General features: G+C 39.7%; 4 protein-coding genes across 6 annotated transcripts; 1 reads left to right on the top strand and 3 right to left on the bottom strand.

Moving 5' to 3' along the window:
- Positions 1-703: 703 nt before the first annotated feature.
- Positions 704-2,273, bottom strand: tmem141 (transmembrane protein 141). Its single transcript, XM_020925332.2, has 5 exons — positions 2,071-2,273; positions 1,879-1,945; positions 1,642-1,725; positions 907-1,017; positions 704-829 (listed from the first exon to the last, which is right to left on the bottom strand). Exons 1-5 carry the CDS (start codon positions 2,122-2,124, stop codon positions 768-770), a joined length of 378 nt encoding a protein of 125 aa, XP_020780991.2. The 5' UTR covers positions 2,125-2,273; the 3' UTR covers positions 704-767.
- A 635-nt stretch (positions 2,274-2,908) lies between these two features.
- Positions 2,909-6,918, bottom strand: zmynd19 (zinc finger, MYND-type containing 19). Its single transcript, XM_020925180.2, has 6 exons — positions 6,666-6,918; positions 5,692-5,751; positions 5,512-5,618; positions 5,200-5,340; positions 4,939-5,119; positions 2,909-4,677 (listed from the first exon to the last, which is right to left on the bottom strand). Exons 1-6 carry the CDS (start codon positions 6,714-6,716, stop codon positions 4,534-4,536), a joined length of 684 nt encoding a protein of 227 aa, XP_020780839.1. The 5' UTR covers positions 6,717-6,918; the 3' UTR covers positions 2,909-4,533.
- Positions 6,919-9,505: 2,587 nt separating this feature from the next.
- bspry (B-box and SPRY domain containing) lies at positions 9,506-13,002 on the top strand. Of its 2 annotated transcripts, none has more exons than XM_055154046.1 (6): positions 9,506-9,936; positions 10,471-10,569; positions 11,125-11,355; positions 11,450-11,475; positions 11,565-11,689; positions 12,206-13,002. In XM_055154046.1, exons 1-6 carry the CDS (start codon positions 9,568-9,570, stop codon positions 12,739-12,741), a joined length of 1,386 nt encoding a protein of 461 aa, XP_055010021.1. In that variant the 5' UTR covers positions 9,506-9,567; the 3' UTR covers positions 12,742-13,002. The 2 variants fall into 2 exon arrangements, with proteins under 2 accessions (XP_055010021.1, XP_055010020.1); XM_055154045.1 differs by having other exon boundaries at positions 9,506-9,942.
- Positions 13,003-13,170: 168 nt separating this feature from the next.
- coq4 (coenzyme Q4 homolog (S. cerevisiae)) lies at positions 13,171-16,827 on the bottom strand. 2 transcript variants are annotated; one of them, XM_020925338.2, is made up of 7 exons: positions 16,693-16,827; positions 16,400-16,555; positions 15,831-15,927; positions 15,656-15,758; positions 15,434-15,563; positions 13,698-13,791; positions 13,171-13,460 (listed from the first exon to the last, which is right to left on the bottom strand). In XM_020925338.2, exons 1-7 carry the CDS (start codon positions 16,757-16,759, stop codon positions 13,262-13,264), a joined length of 846 nt encoding a protein of 281 aa, XP_020780997.2. In that variant the 5' UTR covers positions 16,760-16,827; the 3' UTR covers positions 13,171-13,261. The 2 variants fall into 2 exon arrangements, with proteins under 2 accessions (XP_020780997.2, XP_055010022.1); XM_055154047.1 differs by lacking the exon at positions 16,400-16,555 and having other exon boundaries at positions 16,693-16,823.
- Between the last annotated feature and the right edge of the window lie 32 nt (positions 16,828-16,859).

Here is a 16,859-nt window from a genome sequence, read left to right as displayed (position 1 = left end):
GTGCATCTAGAGCAATCGGTGGCCTGACCCTCAATAATATGCTTCATACCAGTTGTTGAAGTTAACAAGGTTTTGTGGTTATTGATTTTAACTGGAGGCAGAAAACAGCAAAGGGTCAATACAGTAAATTAAAATAGTGGGCCATGCATGCGTAGAGTATGCCTCTTCCACACTGTATTCTTACTTGAAATTTTACTTAGAAAAGTAACATTTAGAAATTGTTTTTTACAGTTTTTACCGTTATATTTTAAAGTTGCACTATATAACTTTTCTGGTGGAAGGCTGAAGGCATGCCACTCGTTTGTCTCCATAGAGATGTTATTGTTTTGCCTGGAATGTTCCACATTATTACTAATGTCAGTTATTCAATTAAATGTGTTTTAATGCTAAAAATAATGGCTTGAAAAACTTGTAGTCTTGTGCAGACTTGCCTAAACACAGATCTGACTGAATCTGAAATCTAAAAACTGAATCTGAGCCCATTCTGCCAGTAGTACAGATAATGGTGCACTCTACAGACTGACTGTCAATGCTATTTGTTTGCTGTGCACGTTGCATGCAACATCTCAGCAGCATCCAAATAATCACATGCTTAGCATCAACTAAATCCTGATCTCTGAATCTGTTTATCAGGCAATGCATTCATATGAAATTCAAATGCTGAAAAAAATGTGTTTGTGAAAGTACTACAGTACAACAGGAGCAATATTTTTGTTTTTACTTTACACATTTATGCACGCAAAAACATATTCTCAAATAACAATGTTTTAGTCCATCACATCCCCATATTTTGTGGTACTAGAGGGTGCTGAATCCTCTGGTTTTGCCACTGAAATACACAAATATAGTATATTGTAAGCATCATATAACTTAATATATTACATTAGATTCTTAAATATTACTAACCCTGTGATAGTGATCTGTCCGGAACTTTTCCCGTTTCGAGAAGCAGCCAGAGATCTGAACATTTCTGTGTTTCCCAGCGTGTCACTGTATAACTACCAATGGATGACAAGACTGAAAAAAGACAAGATAAAGTCAAAGTCAAGTTTATTTATAAAGCACATTTTCAACAACTAAAGCTGCACAAAATATAAACAACTCAGACAAATACAGTGGGGCCAATTCTATTAAGCACAATTAAAGTAATCTTAAAGTTAATTCTGTTTATGGACAGGTATTTAGAGTAGTCCAGACAGGAAAGCATGTACAGTTCTTCCAAACCTGTTAAAAGATAAATATGTTTTCATATCACTTCGCAAGTATGCAACTGAAAGAAGCAACTTGTTTTGACAACAGCACTAATTAATTTCTCAAGTCTGAAAGAGCTGTCCCAGGCCACACAGATTTTGTACAGATCTAAATGTATGTATCCAACGATACAGTCATTCATTCTCAATTCAGCTTGTTTAGCTTTCAAAACAATTGCTCTTTTTGATTTTAAGAAGAATTATAATTTTTTTGTGTGTCAAATTATACTTTTAATTTTATTTTTTTTGCTACAAGGAACTGCAGTAAGTACATATAAATATACAACATATAAAAATATTAAACCACTTTAAAGAGCTGTGTTAAATACCTTGGCTACAGTGCAAGGGCTATAATGCATTGAATAAAGATAGGTAGGTTACATTTACAAACCTACTGAAATCAGCAGGTTCCACTGAAGAGGATAAGGAAGTTTTGTCTTAAGAGCTTTCTGGGCAGCAAAGAGGCCAGTTGCACCTGGAATAGTAAAAGATAACCTATAAATCCTATACTTTAATGTATACATTCATAATTGATTTAATCAGATAGTCTATAAGGCTTATTGGTGCAAAATAATATAGATGACTAGTCCAGAATTGGTGTAAATAGTGTGAGGCTTCAGCTACTCACCTAAAATAAAGGTCCCAGTTCCTTTCATAAACGCATGAGATTGACAGGCAGCATAACTCTGTAGCCCCTGAAATACACGCACAAATTGAACACTTCATAAGAAGGACTGATTCAAAGACAGCACCACACCACTTGACTAAAGAGCTCCGTGTTTACATCCCATCAGTGTCATTTGTACGGAGACAAACTCACGGGATGCTTTGCTGCCACTGCGTCGTCCACTCTGGTAATGCCAAGATTAACCATTTTTGAGGTGATGTAATTTTTTTAGTGTCGCTCAGTTTGTCTTGTTGTCAATGTTATGAAAGGTCTTACACCCAACTACAAATTAAACAGTACTACGAGAAAGCTTTTATGAAAGTCTAACGCCCACTACTGACAGGGCGGTCTTACTGCAGTACTTTCCAACTAATGTTTTATACTGACCAATTAATGACATTTAATTCTTATTGGTTCTAATTCTTATTTTTTTCCTTCTCCCAATTAACTTATTGTTTCGACTACTCCTCCCTCTCCTCCTGGTCACTACTGGCTGCCCACAGCTCCTCTGGGAATCTGGTACTATCATCACTGACTAAAAGTATGCAAAGAAGTGGCAGATGGAAGAAATCTAGCCCTTGACATACAAGTACCATTTAAAGCTTCAGTTACAACATCCGTTAGAACATCTGCTAGTATTTTTTTTATTGTTTGCTTAACACTATGGGAAAATAATGAAAACATATAACATATAATATCCCGGTAATCGGTAAATTCCAATACCTGTTTAACTAATTCAATGAGCATATGGGCATAGACTAGAGGAAAACTGCTCTGCCTTTCTCCCCCACAAAGATATTTGGAAATGGGCTTTGCATCTATATTACTATATTATTTAAAACAGTGAAAGTAAAAATGAGTTCAAGGTATTGCCAAACTTCATTACTGATAGAAGAAATTAAATAATTTAAGAACTGTCGATACATTTGTATGCATTCTCAATAACCCACATTGTGCATCATCATTTTAATAGGAAAATCAATGGTCACAATTTTACTTCATTCACATATTGTAGCTCTTTATTTCTATGTGATTAATGCTTATACAAAACAAGTTCTCAGACACATCTATACACACACTCACAAACACACACCCTCCCTTCAGCTCCATTCTGACATGTGCACCAAACATAGGATCTTCATCATAGTGCAGTGAAAATCATTCATACAAAAGGTCAACAATCAACAAGTCGCATGTAAATCATACCACATGCTTTGTAAGTGTCTGGACTCCACACCTAAGACACAAGAAGACACAGTAAGCATGTGTGCATTACAGGTAAGGTAATACAAGGAAGGCAGGTGATTAGGCGAAAGTTGACACTGAACAGTTTGACTTGAACAGTTGTCTTAGGGAAAAACTGTAAAGGAGGAATTCAAGTTTTTTTACACCATGAAATCTGTCAAGTGGAAGAACTGACAGTCGGTGTGAAATTTTAATGGTAAATAGCAGAAGTAGGAATTAACCTTAACAATTAGTTGAATAAATAAGCAATATGGGTAAAATGTTCACCCCCCTCCCCTTGGTAGTTAAAATGTGCCCCATGATAACTCTTAGGCTTTATGTCACCATGTTGCAGAACAGAAATAGTACTGAAAATAGCCCAACAGCAAACCTTCACAGGTGAGACTGAAGCCTTGTCCACTTATCATAGACTATTGCTTTTAAATTTATGAACAGACAAAAATGACGAGAAAATGTAGATACTTTGGGAAACCCAAGTTTGGATCACATCTTCAATGATAAAAATGTAAATTTAATTTAATTTTAAAGTTAAATATTATTTAGTTGTCCAATTTGGTACCGTGTTATACACATGAAAACATGACATTTAAAACCAGTAACATATTTAAAGCCTGTGTTCGGCAGCTACTTTATTATATAGACTAGGTGAATTATTTTAAATCAAATCCATGTTTAAATGTTAGATTAAAACAGTGACATATGGCCCTTGTGAAAACAAGACAAAGAATAACCCTGCCTTAATTTGATCATTTTCATCCTTTAGTACAAATATGCAGCAAATACGCATACGGACACAAACACTCAATACTGGTAGTGCGATTTGTCTAGTGAAATCAGAGTTGGCTGTGAGGGGAGTTTGACAGTGAGGCGGTTGAGGTGACCATGACAGCAGCTTTGTATCAAACGTCAGGGGGAAGCAGTACAGTGAAAAGGTCCATTTGTGGTTGTGCCAGCAGAATGACAGGTACCGAAGCTCCTGGGTCCCCGTTTACACAGATGTCTACACACCTAGAGGCGATACTGACAAGCGTCTATGTCCAACCGTGGTCCAAGGATGTTTGTCCCCCTTGCTTACAAAACCCATAGCAGCAGGTAGAGCTCAAGAGTGGTCCTTCCCTCGAGAATAATGAAGACAAAAATATTATACTGTTTCCCGTTATCCACATAAACACAAGCTATGGGGATTGACCAGTTCTGGGAAACGGTATATGTCTTTCTTTGTCTTCCAAATCTTTTGAGTCCTTGGAAAACCAAAGCCTTTCCATCATTAGTCTCATCTTTGAGAATTCATCTTGGTTCACATCCCATAAAGTGTTACCCATCCCACCCAATTCATCTCCTTGCCGTGTCCCAGATGAGGATAACAGGAGATCACCGCTCAGGCTCAGACTCCAGGGCCAGGACCCGCTTGCGTTCACGGCACTGCTTCTTGTGAGCGGGCCAGTCCCTCTGCTGGCATTGAGAGCCACAATACCGAGCTACCTGGCAGCGACCACAGATGTTAAATTCCCGGAGCTAAAACACAAAGGGAAAAAAAAAAAAATGTAAAGGGTTCTGACTTTTGAAGGCAGTTAATGCATGTGATGTTAATGGTTATTTGGTTTTGTTATGTTTGATGACAGATGATGCAAAAAAAAAAAAAAAAAAAAAGTTCACTGGGACACTCCTTATCGAAATGGTCTTCTCGGAGGTCAAAAAGTAGTCCTTGTAATATGTACAGCTCTAATACCTTGCAATGTACAGTGAAGTGAACCATGAAGTACAGAGCATACATACCCTCCTCTCAATTAGTGAACATGGAGGGTAGTGACATTCGTAGTAGGTGCAGGAGCATTCCTCTTCCTCCACTAATTCTCCATTGGCATTATAGTAGCGTGTGCGGCTCAGTTCCAAATATTGTTCTTCAACTGGGTCAGCAGGTACCTGCTGGATGGCAAGCCAGTAAAGGGACTGCTCTCTGGAAACAAGAGCAAAGTATTAGAATTTGAGCATTAACCCTAGAATATATTTTGTCTGTGTATAACAGTAACTACATACCTTTGTTTGCTAGAAATTTCCTCTGGTTTGGGGGTCCATCCTACTGGCACTAGTCGAAGGTTGTCTAACCGGTTGTCCACTGTTACAGAATTGATATGGATGACTTGAAAACTAGGTGCAATGCCTCCTCGATGCTTCTCCCTGGAGGATAAGGTTTATGATAAATGCACGCTTAAATGTTGGAACTGTTATATCACATAAGTAGCGATGCTGTAGTGTCTGACTTTTAAAAAGTAATGTATTTTAACTAATATTGTATGCCCTAGCAATTGTCGCCATAATGAACAAACTCAACTTTATGTTATAACTCACCAAAGCAACTCATGTAGTGGCCTTCCTGCCCAGCGACCCTTGCCAATATCAAAAGCATAGGCAAAGATTTTGGCCCCATTACCATCTGCATCGACTTCCATACGTGCCTGGAAATAAAAACTTCTTTGTAATTTACTGCACTTATGTAAAAGAAGTTAGGCAACAAAGTTAGGAACCTACCTCAAAAGCATAATTTTCCACAAGTGGAATATCCTGCTCATCTATCAGGGTGTATTTTGTCTGAAACAAAAAGAGCAAATTTGAACATTACTTTTTAAAGGTATGTGGCTTTAATAACGTGCTTACTAATCAATAAAATGTATTGTGATTAGCCAATGGTTAAGTAAATGGTAAATCTAATGTAAGAACAACTTGAGGATTGGAGCAACCAGTGAGCAATAATGCCAGACTCCAAACGCAAGACACCGACAGTCAAGTTTGCAGAATCCATCGTAGAGTCCAAGAATCCTGTCACTCAGCGGGGGGCAACAGATCTGCGCTTCAGTGGGCTTTATATCGAGTCTGGGGTCTTGTGACATTTGTAACGATCAAACATTATCATTCACCAGGGACAAACTGCCATGCTCTTCCAGTTCGAGCACGGACAGGGATTGTCAGATTTAGTGGTGCTACGGCCGATGTCCCACAGTGCTTTGTCAGTCTGAACAATAAAGGCAACCAGCTGATAGAGCAGAGCAATGGCTTCCCATTATAGACACGCCGTGTAATCCTCATACCATTGCTATGCTAAAGCTAGCGTGTGGAGCATGGCTAACAGTAACGCTATCTTCGGAAGATTGTAACAACTCCTGGATTAAATTCAACCAAATCAACTCAACGACACACGTAAATGTATCTACATCAACGTTCAGCGCAAAGAGCATTTAGCGTTACGTATTCCTCCAGCGATCATCTCCATCGTTCGCTTCTCGGCTCTCGTTAGCTTTAGCTACGGACCGTGTCGGCAGAGACACGACTGTTGTAATCCCGTCAAAGGCAACTGTATGTGCCACGGAGCTAAGAGTCTGTCACCCTGAAATGCCTTGGAGAAGTTAGAAGCACTGACAAGGCGCCGCTAAAACAATAACACAAGGTTTGTGTGATTTTTGCGGTCCCCCTGGGCCCTACCTCCCCCGCCGCACATGGCAGCTCACCTTCCCGGCCACACGGCCCAGCCGCACGATCCCGAGCTTGAAGTCCGACATCAAGACGGAGGGCTGGGACAGTGCGAGCTGTAAAGTGCCTCCAACACGGTACACCGCTTAAACGTCGTGAAGCGGTTCCTCAGCCTCACAGTGGTGCCAGTTACGGTTGACCGACGAGATCAAGCCTCCCTCGGGTCGCTCCGGCGGCAGCACAGCCTGTGACACACCGCTGGCGCAGAAAACTGGGGGCTGGGGAGGCGGGACAGCGCTAATAGGACGGCCCAATGGAGCCAGGATCTTCGTTTTTAATAGACGACGTCCGACCTCTTTGACCAATAACGAGACCGTATTTAACAAGGCAGGCCTTAAACCCTTACGTCACTTCACTCTCGTGACCAAACACTGCAATTTTCGCGCGAAATGTACGTTGCTTGGGCAACAGTTCAGCCCCCCCAGCCCCCCCCCCCCCCCCCCCCCCCCCCCACCCTCTGTATTAATTTTGCAATGGAAAAGAAAACTATCTGACACTTCTACTCAGGAAATTCAAAATGGTGATTTATTTTTATTATAATGACCATGATCCGATGCCTCCAGTTGCCTCCATACTGCAATGTTGAACATTTAGAATTTTAAAGGATATAGGGACTATAGACTGTAAGATCGTCACCATCATAAAGTAAAAAGGCCTAGCGTGGAAACGGCAGAGACTGTCGTCTGTCTTGAGACTGGGACTGCCCTCTGTCAGAACACACTTGATAGTTCTCTTATTTAGGCTACCTGCAGGGGCAGGATGGCTCTGGCATTTTTCAAGTCCGTCTGTTACTTTGTCACGTGACTCCGCCCGAGGAGTCACGTGATTCACTTTGTGCGAATAATCAGTTCTTGGTTGTGTTTCAATTTCATGAGGCTGTAACTTTGCATGTCTGGGAGAAATTAGGGAGATCTGTCATTCAGTTGTTGTAAGGAATAGCCTACATGGCAATGGGAAGGTGCATTTAATTTTATATGTTTGATTTTCTGATCCTATTTCTTGTGGATGTACAGACTAGCAATTAAAAGGGATGGGCCCTTTAAATTGCTAGTCCATACATTACGCCATTTTCTGATCTATGTTATAATGTTGTTTCCTCATCACAAACATAAGGTATATGTTTTTGATGAAGTAACAACAACTTTGTGTAATATAGGACCGTTCAACTAAAAAAAAAAAAAAAAAAAAAAAAGTAATAATAATAATTTGAAGCCTGCACTCAGTTAAGAGAAAGTATTACAATCCCAACTGAACCTGGGCTGCGAGTAGCCTTAACTTGCAAATAGTGGGCATAACATTTTTTTTATTATCAGCATAGACAACATGCAGCAACAGAGGCTGCACTAGCACTGACTAATGTTTGACTGCAGTTGCTGGGTTTGATGAGAATAGTAAGGTCTTTTAGATTTAAACCAACTGGATTTCAGCATTGAAATCGGCAACCCAAATGAGAGACTGATGAGAGGCTCTTTCTCCTTTCACCAAATTAAAATCATCCTTTAAAAATATTCCCACACTCTTCACTTTTATTAGAACATTTTGATCTGTCTGACCTTCCTCATAGGTATAGCTAAGTGTAATGTGCAATGGAATTGCTATATCCATATTAAATAAATAAATATCAATATCAAATGCTTTTGTAGTTAAGAATACATCTGCATTAGAATTGCTACTAGTAAAAGCAATATTTGATTTGAACATGTCTATAGCTCGTATCTGGGGACACAGTTGTATCATGTTTATAGAATTTAAAGTCAAAATATTACAGTTCTTTTAAAATCAACCTTTAGTCTAGACATCCATGCTCACCTCCCAGCAAGCATGCCTTGGCAGTAATTATAAAAAGTTAACAGCCAATATTGCATGTGGTATAATGGTCATCATACAACATTGCAATAATTGTTTAATAAAAGCTGATCAATCTCTGTGACCTATCCCAAGGTGAATTTTTTTTTTATTGTATTGAAGTTTTAGCTATCAATTATTTTTCCCCACTTCCCTCTTCCCCAGCAACATGTGAAAACAAAGTTGCAATTCTGGTGTCGAACTGACAAATCAAACTCCTACATCTCTCACTGAACATATAAAGTAGGCCTACTTATTTGCTTATTAAAGATGTGGTCTAAATGTAGACCCGTTTCAAAGGTCTATTGTCATAGCCTACTGGCATCTTCTTTTTAACATTTGTATAGGAACTCAAGATCAAGGTCTCTTTGTTGTAGTAGTGAATTGTCTTTGTCTTTTGACACAATGCAGTTACACATAAAAGTTCTCATGCCACTGAGAACATGCATTGTTTTAAACCCTGCTATCCAATGACACCTGGACCGTCCCAAAACAAATGAGAATGGGTTAGAGGATATTGGTCTATTTCTATTGAAATAATTTATTTATAGTGGCCTAGGCTTATAGTTCTGACCTGCAGTCTTCATCTAGGTCATAGGCATCAGGTTTATATCAGCCTATAGACCAATAACGCCTGCATAGGCTATGTAATCAAAAGACCACCAAATGTGTCTTAACTGTATATTCACAATCAAAGAGTGCACTTCATGTTATATATAGTATCCTTCAGGCTTCAGATGGTTCTGCCTGTCTTGTCTTTAGCCCTACACACCTACAGTGACAAAAGAAGATTACAATGGATCCTATGAAGACAGATGGAATTTCTCAGACACGCCACAACTGCCAACAGCAGTGGGATTTATTAGAAAATGTTTAAGCCGACATTAGGGTGTCCAACTACGCCCAACTAGTCAAATAAATGTAGAGGGTGGGCTGAGTTCAAATGTCCGTATTACTTCCTTGTTCCGCTCACCTGCGTACACCTGTGTAACAACGCAGCGGGAGGAGGAAGGTGCACCTGCTGCTCCCTGTGCCATGTCTGACGGACTCGTTACTTGTGAGTTAATATGTTCGTCGGATGAACAGGACAGAATACTAAAGCCTTTGGAAAACGCGATTATGGCGAGTGATCAGCCAATTTTCACAGTTTTAAGCGATGGCATGAAGCTTAAGGAGGAGCGACACTCGGCTGGACCAGGTGGCGGTGCTGCTTCCTTGACCAAAGCGACGACCTCTGACAACGAGTCCGGGATCTTCTCTGGGGAATGTGAGCTCTGCGAGAACCACGAGGCTGAGTTGGACTGGTTCTGTGCGACCGAACAGAAACTCATCTGCTCCCACTGCGCCATCGTGGGCCAGTGCCGCGGACACTCGGTCACCCCTCTGGCCGCCAGAGTCTCCATAGTGAGGGTATTTTAAGTGGTTCGCTCCTGATTTTGTGTCTGTGCTCCTTTGAGACATGTGACGACTTCGAGTGTCTTAATTTTAGTGTTTGAATTGTTTATAGGCTAATTATGGGTGCTAGTTTAGGGGGGACTAGTCAGATGCTCCAGTAGGCGTGCATTTGTTTCGTCACCTTGAGTTTAGTTTAGTCATGTTTCTATGTTTCCTGCTCACTGACTAATCACCTTGAGGTTATTAAATATTAACTCATGTTCTGTTATTATTGACCAAGATCATTTTTAGTTCACTAGGCCTATTTCAACCAAGTAAACAAAGGTTACCCTGTGAAATCTACAATTTTGCTAAGCCAATTATTTCTGCTTATGGATATTTTAAGCTTGGCAGCCCCCTTTGGACGCTACCTTTAAGTTTCAATTGTGTATTGGGCGTGCCATGGTTTTACAAGTGGTTTTTCAAGCTGATTCCACCACAGGTATTTGGAGAAACTGGATTTTCTTGTTGTCTTTTGGTTATGATCATGTGTTTCTTCTACAGAATCAGCTGGTGGATGTGTGTGAAAAAATACAGTTGCAGGCATTGAGGGTCGAACGTTTCATTGAGCACACTTTGACAGACAAAGAACAAAAGCTGCAGGTGAGAATCATGTTCCTACTGAGTTGACTAGACTTAGGCCTGTCTATATGATGTAACAAATCAGTGACCACAATACATGTAGACCTACTAGTCTTGGTATAGGCCTATCTCAAATTCTGTATATTTAGTATTATATGAAATTTTTTTTAATCTATTTTCATGCTGAAAAGTTACATACTGTGGCTATAAATGCTTGTCCAGAGGAAGGGTGACTGTTCAGTTACCTCAGTGTAATATTATTCATGTCATTTTCATTTTGTATTTTAAAAATAGAAAACATGGATTTGATGTCCTTGTATGCAGCAAAATCCATGGCACTATGCTGATGATTGATATTTTGCCCTTGTAAACACATAATAACTTTTTACTATTTCCTTCTTCAGTGGTTTGCTATCATTCTTTTGAAAATACTGTGTAGAAGATAGTTTTATCCATATTTATCAGCTATTTCATATTGTAATTATTCTCATACATCTTACTGTTGTGGTGCAAATGAGATGGCTAAAATCAAAGATACATGCACACAATACTACTCTATAGTCTTATTCTAATTAGGCCGCTGCAAACCAAGCACGAGAGCAGGTGTTGGCCCAGGTCAGTGCAGCCCGTGAGGCCCTGGAGGAAGAGGAGCAGCGACTTCTGGAGGAGGTGCAGAGGGAGGAAGAGCGGGTAGAGCAGTGTCTCCTGACTCAACAGGCCCACTGGAAGCAGGCTTTGGCCAGTCTCTCCCAAACACGTTCTCGTTTGGTGCATACTCTCACGCACATTCCAGACTCACAGCTTGCGGTGAGGGTTTCATCTCATGGATAGTATTAAAACATATACAAATTACCTGTAGTTATTACAAGGAATTGACTTTGCTTCCTTTTTTCTTCTTCAGACTTCTGCTCAAGAGATAGCAGACCGGTAATTGTCTATCTGAAAATACTTCTTCAGACTTCAAATTCTTCTTCTGTGTTTCTTGTGAAGTAAAACCGGTCTGTTTGTTGTACCAGAGTGGAAGAAGCAGAGGGAGTCGGAGAGCCCTGTGATACGGAGCAGCTCAACCTGAATCCCAGCTGCATCGACAGTAAACTCCTCAGAGGTTTGTGGGCTATTGCAGTGCTGCTGGGACAAAATGGTGAGCTTCTATTTATTTCTTAGTAAAAGTCCTATCTTTTACTAAGGGCAATTCCTAGTATTGCAGTGCATGTACCTAAAAGCTTATTCCACATGCCGCGGCAGGCTAAAACATGGGGGAAAACACTGTGGACATGTGACACCCACTGTGCCACCCCCAGACACCCTAGTGTAGTGCACCAGAATAAAACGCTTGCACATGGACACACAGGAAAAACCCACGTATGAATCCTACACCTAATTTTCATCTGGTTGTGTAAGAACCTACAATGAACACAGTAGAAACTACACAGTTGTGAAGCATGGTGGGATATTACCAATTGTAAATCTTAAATTGGGGACCTTGAATTATTACATTTATTTCTACAATAGACTACTATGATAATCAAAAGTATAATATGTCCCAATCAAAATTTGTTAGCTTCAGATTAATAATATATACTAATAATACTATTTACAGTACAGTGATACAGTATTTTTAATGTGTTTTTTTTTTTTTTATTTGTCCTCTCCGTAGCTCATAAAACCTCCTTTTTCAAGTTTGATGAACGCACCGTAAGCCCTCTCCTGACCCTGTCTCAGGACCACTTCACTCTGACCTTCAATAATAAAAAGTCCCGTCAGCCCTATACATACGACCCCGCTCGCTTTGACAACTGGCCCAATGCTTTGGGCTCCCAGGCTCTGTCCTCAGGCACACACTGCTGGGTGGTGGATGTGGGTCAGAGTGCGGCCTTTAAGGTTGGAGTCTGCTATCCGAGTTTAGAGCGCAAAGGCTCTGGAAATGAGGCACGACTGGGCTATAACAGTCAGTCCTGGGTGCTGTCGAACTATGATGGGGATTATTCGTTTTGTCATGCTGGGAAAAAAGTGCCTCTGCAGGTGGTGAAGAAACCCCAAAAGATCGGGGTACTGCTAGACTGGCCGAGTCAGACGCTGCTGTTTTACGAACCAGACTCAAATGCTATACTGCACTCAGTAATACAGACCTTTGCGGCTCCACTGCTGCCAGCATGTGCTGTAACTGACCAAAGTATCACCATAGTCCATTAGTGCACTCTGAAAAAACTCTTGCATATAGAGAAGTCCTGCTCCATTTGTTTCAAAGTTAGATTTAAGTATTTATTTAGTGTTGTTACTTTACTCTGCTTTTCTAAGCATTGACATTGAGTATTTGTTTCTAGATGAGCATAAAAACAACTTTAATGTAGTGCTAACTCACAGTAAAGGATGTTTTTATTATTAAAATGTTTTATTATTTTAATTATATACATATAATATATTTTTAAGAATAAAAAGAAATGTGCCTTTTCATTCTGAAGCGTTTGATTCAAATAACAATTTAAGAGCCAATTTACAATTCCTACCACTAGAGGGCAGCAGCGTTAAACTCCCACAACCATTAGTTGTGTTGTGAAATTTTTTTTACTCTGCTGCCCCATCCGTCAGTCTAGAGAAAAGAGGATGCAGTGATGAATAACATAAAAATAACCTGTTTTATTGCAACAAAACATGACTTGATAAGCAAAATCATTCAAATGCACATCAACAGCAGTAATTTTCACAGAGGAAGTCATTCATGGTTTGTCCATTGTTTGTGTTTGCTCTTGGTGGTGACAATGACAGGTGGTGGAACAATGTTGAGTTCCTCATGAAGGTCCTGTATGCTTTGCTCCCATCTTCGCTCATAAAAAATGTTTAAGATGCACCGAGTCTTCCGACCACTCTGTAAAGCCCATGGCCCCAGGGTCTTGAACAGTGTCTGCAAATGACTTTCAAACACATAATGTTGATATTAGAATTAATTTAATCATGTAAACATAATGTGAGCAGTGATCAAGCTAAATAAGGACATATAAACTCCCCATAAAACTATGTGAACTTCTATATGTGGGAACTACTATATGTGATCAGTAACTCAGGTGCTTTCTCTTGCGCCCACACACAGCTGCTGTTTTTTGTCTCTTCATGACAGGTAGTTTTTGAAATTTTTTTTTTTTTTTTTTTACCGTGTTTTTAGTCTGAGTGGTCCCAGTATAGCTCCTAGGGCACACATTGGGAGTCCTGTGTTGGCAGCTTCAAACCATTTTACAGCAACCTCACCTAAAAGCATGAAAATGGCTTGTTATTGTTTTAGTAACGACAATGGAAAATGGAAGACAGTCTGATAATGAAAGGGTATTTATGGAGAAATCTCCTTTTCATCAGATTCTAATAAGGTAATTCAAAGCAAGTTTATTTGCATTGCACAATTTGTTCACAAAGTAATTCAAAGTGCTTTACAGAGTAAGAAATATATTAAAATCAGAATGAAAACAAATAAAAACATAAATCATCATAAAATTAAAAAGAGAGAGAGACGTTAAATTAGAAGAGTGTGGAATGAAAAATGAAAATCTTTCAGTCATAAGTACAGCTAAACAGAACAGTTTTGAGCCTGGATTTAAACAGCATCAAAGTTGAGGCCTGTCTAACATCTTCAGGTTTAAGCTGCATGAATCTGAAACACTCCGTGTTTAGTCCTCTGGGCACCAAAGTTAGGACATACATTTAATAAAATACATTTACTCAGAGTTGTATTTCAATTGATATATGCATGTTTGAGAAATCCTGTAATATTGTCTTGGAATTGAGGGTTAAGTGCTCTAAAACAGGGGAGTCAAACTCAAATTTACAGAGGGCCAAAATTAAAAACTGGGACAAAGTCGTGGGCCAAACTAAATATTTATTTAAAAATTTCAACAACATCTGCGTGTTTTCTCTTCTTTCGAGATATGTAATGTTAAACCTTTTCTTATTAAAATAAATGTTTGATAATAGTTTTGCTTAAACCAGAACAAGCACAACATAAAATAACTAGAAAAGCATTCAGAGAGCGCAGACCTCCGCCAAGGACTACCCCCATTTTTTATATAAATTGCGATAAAATCAGTCTTCTGGATCAGATCCGGATCAGCCTTTGGAATATGAAAGAGGATCCCATTGTCCATCCCTGAGTCAAATTTCATGGGGTTTGGTCAGTAATTAACCGAGATATTGAGAAACTAAATTTTTGGCCCCATTTACCACAATGTTAACTAAAATTTCAAAGTGATCCAGAATCCAGGATTTCTTCCGGATCACCCCCAAAATGAAATCAGTTCTTCCTTTTCACATTTCCAACAAATCCTGAAAATTTCATCAAAATCGGTCCCTAACTTTTTGAGTTATGTTGCTAACAGACAAACAAACAAACAAACAGACAAACAGACAAACGCCGGCAAAAACATAACCTCCTTGGCGGAGGTAATAATATTTTAAATAAATTATGTCTCTATAGTCTATCTGTAGCCGGTGGGCCAGCTCTAATACATGTTTGATATGATCTTGAGGGCCAAATATAATTGTATCGCAGGCCAAATTTGGACCCCAGGCCTGAGTTTGACATGTCTGCTCTAAAATGTTCTGTTTTCACCTAGCCCCTATCTTCGCCCACTGCTCTTAGTTAGTCTAAAAAACAGACTCTAGGCCATACATGTAGAATTAAAAAATGTCACACAGCCGCTTTTCAACAATGACAATGTGCTTCTTGCTACAGTGAAATGCAACTATGAAGAAATGAGGCCTCTAAGCTCTCCAGTTTTGAACCAGAAGTCAGTGGACTTGTTTTGATTATTAAGCAGTTTTAGATCAAAATTACAATTTATTAGGTTCTAAAAAGTAAAATAATGATCAATGCAAGTTTAAACCTACCAAACATACCTACCCAACATATTGGTTGGCATGCCAAGTAGAGTGTGCATGAAATCATGCACCTCTCTGTATCTCTGCATGACGTAGGCCAACTCCTCATCATCTACAAACTTCACATCTGCCCGTGAGTCCGGTGTGACATGCTGAGACAATACACAGTAAAGACATAACCAGTAAATTAAACATGTACAAGGAATATAGATTGCGTTGAATACAATGCCTCCAGATGACATACATTATCATCCAGAAAACGAAGATATTCTCTTCCAAATGACCCATCAGGCATCAAGGACATCTTGTTTAAATCTAGAGTAGACAGCCGTATCCTGGGCCTCTCCCTAAAGACAAATGAATTAGGCCTATATAAAATAGTATGACACATTCAAAGATTATATCAAGTATTTACCCACATTAGTATGGAATAGCCCTCCGGGTCATTTCTCATGCTGTCTCTGAGCTTGATTAATGCTAAGTGACCAGTAGTCTCCCCCAGAACAGCCACCATATCTACAAAAAAAGTTACTGTGATGAGAAATGTGAATGGAAATGATAGAAATATAGGCGTCACACCATCCAAACACATCCTGCTTAGCTGAACCGATGCCTTTTATCAATAGCTAAGTCAATATGAGCTAATTTGTGATTGCATTAGCTGTGTGACTATGGTGCTCATTATAGCTATAAGGAATCTAGGACAGGTTTCCCATGGCTACATACTGGAGGCTGCTTGAGAACATCCAAATAGATAATAAATGTAAATGTATTTTTTCCCTTTCAAATCACAAATTATTACAGTGGTTCCACATGCTATGTCTCCACATTCGCAGAACTTACTGCAAAGTATACAGTAATAACAAGACAAATGACATTGCAACCACAAGATACAGAGAGTACAATGTCATCACATCTTTTCCACGTATTATCCCCAAAGGGGCAAACCCAATGTCACCGTTGTATAGGCCTATATATTAGATCTCACCATGTCTGTATGGGTTTTGTAGTGCAGCCATCCCTGACCCGACCGCCAACAAACTTTTCTGCAGAAGAGTTGTTGGTATGTGTCCTGGATATAAACCATCGTGGTAAGTCTGTGTGAAGTCGCTGCTGCTTCTCTGCGGACCTTTATAGTATGCGCCTGGATAAAGAGGCCAAGTGCAGATAGTGTGTGAGATGGTAGCAGATTTTAATGATGATAAACATGACGTCTTGCAGTACATATTGTCACATTCTGTTTGTCTCTAAAGCTGTTGTAGTGCTTGTATATAGGCGTACCTGCGAGGAGAAGTCCACGTCCTCGCCGATTCAGACAGCGCATGAGTCTGTCCGCACTCGGCCACATTTCTGAACCGTATTGCGCATGCTCCAAAATGTACTCCGCAGACTCAGCGAGGATGAGTGTTTGGTTTTTACACCTTTACACCACAGGCGAGCGGTGTTTC

This window comes from Boleophthalmus pectinirostris, unplaced genomic scaffold (assembly GCF_026225935.1).
Source record: "Boleophthalmus pectinirostris isolate CB_2022bp ecotype Guang Dong unplaced genomic scaffold, ASM2622593v1 HiC_scaffold_18, whole genome shotgun sequence".
NCBI classification, from domain to species: domain Eukaryota; kingdom Metazoa; phylum Chordata; class Actinopteri; order Gobiiformes; family Gobiidae; genus Boleophthalmus; species Boleophthalmus pectinirostris.
Note: the sequence above shows the minus strand (reverse complement) of the source record. Positions and strands in the feature narration are given on the sequence as shown.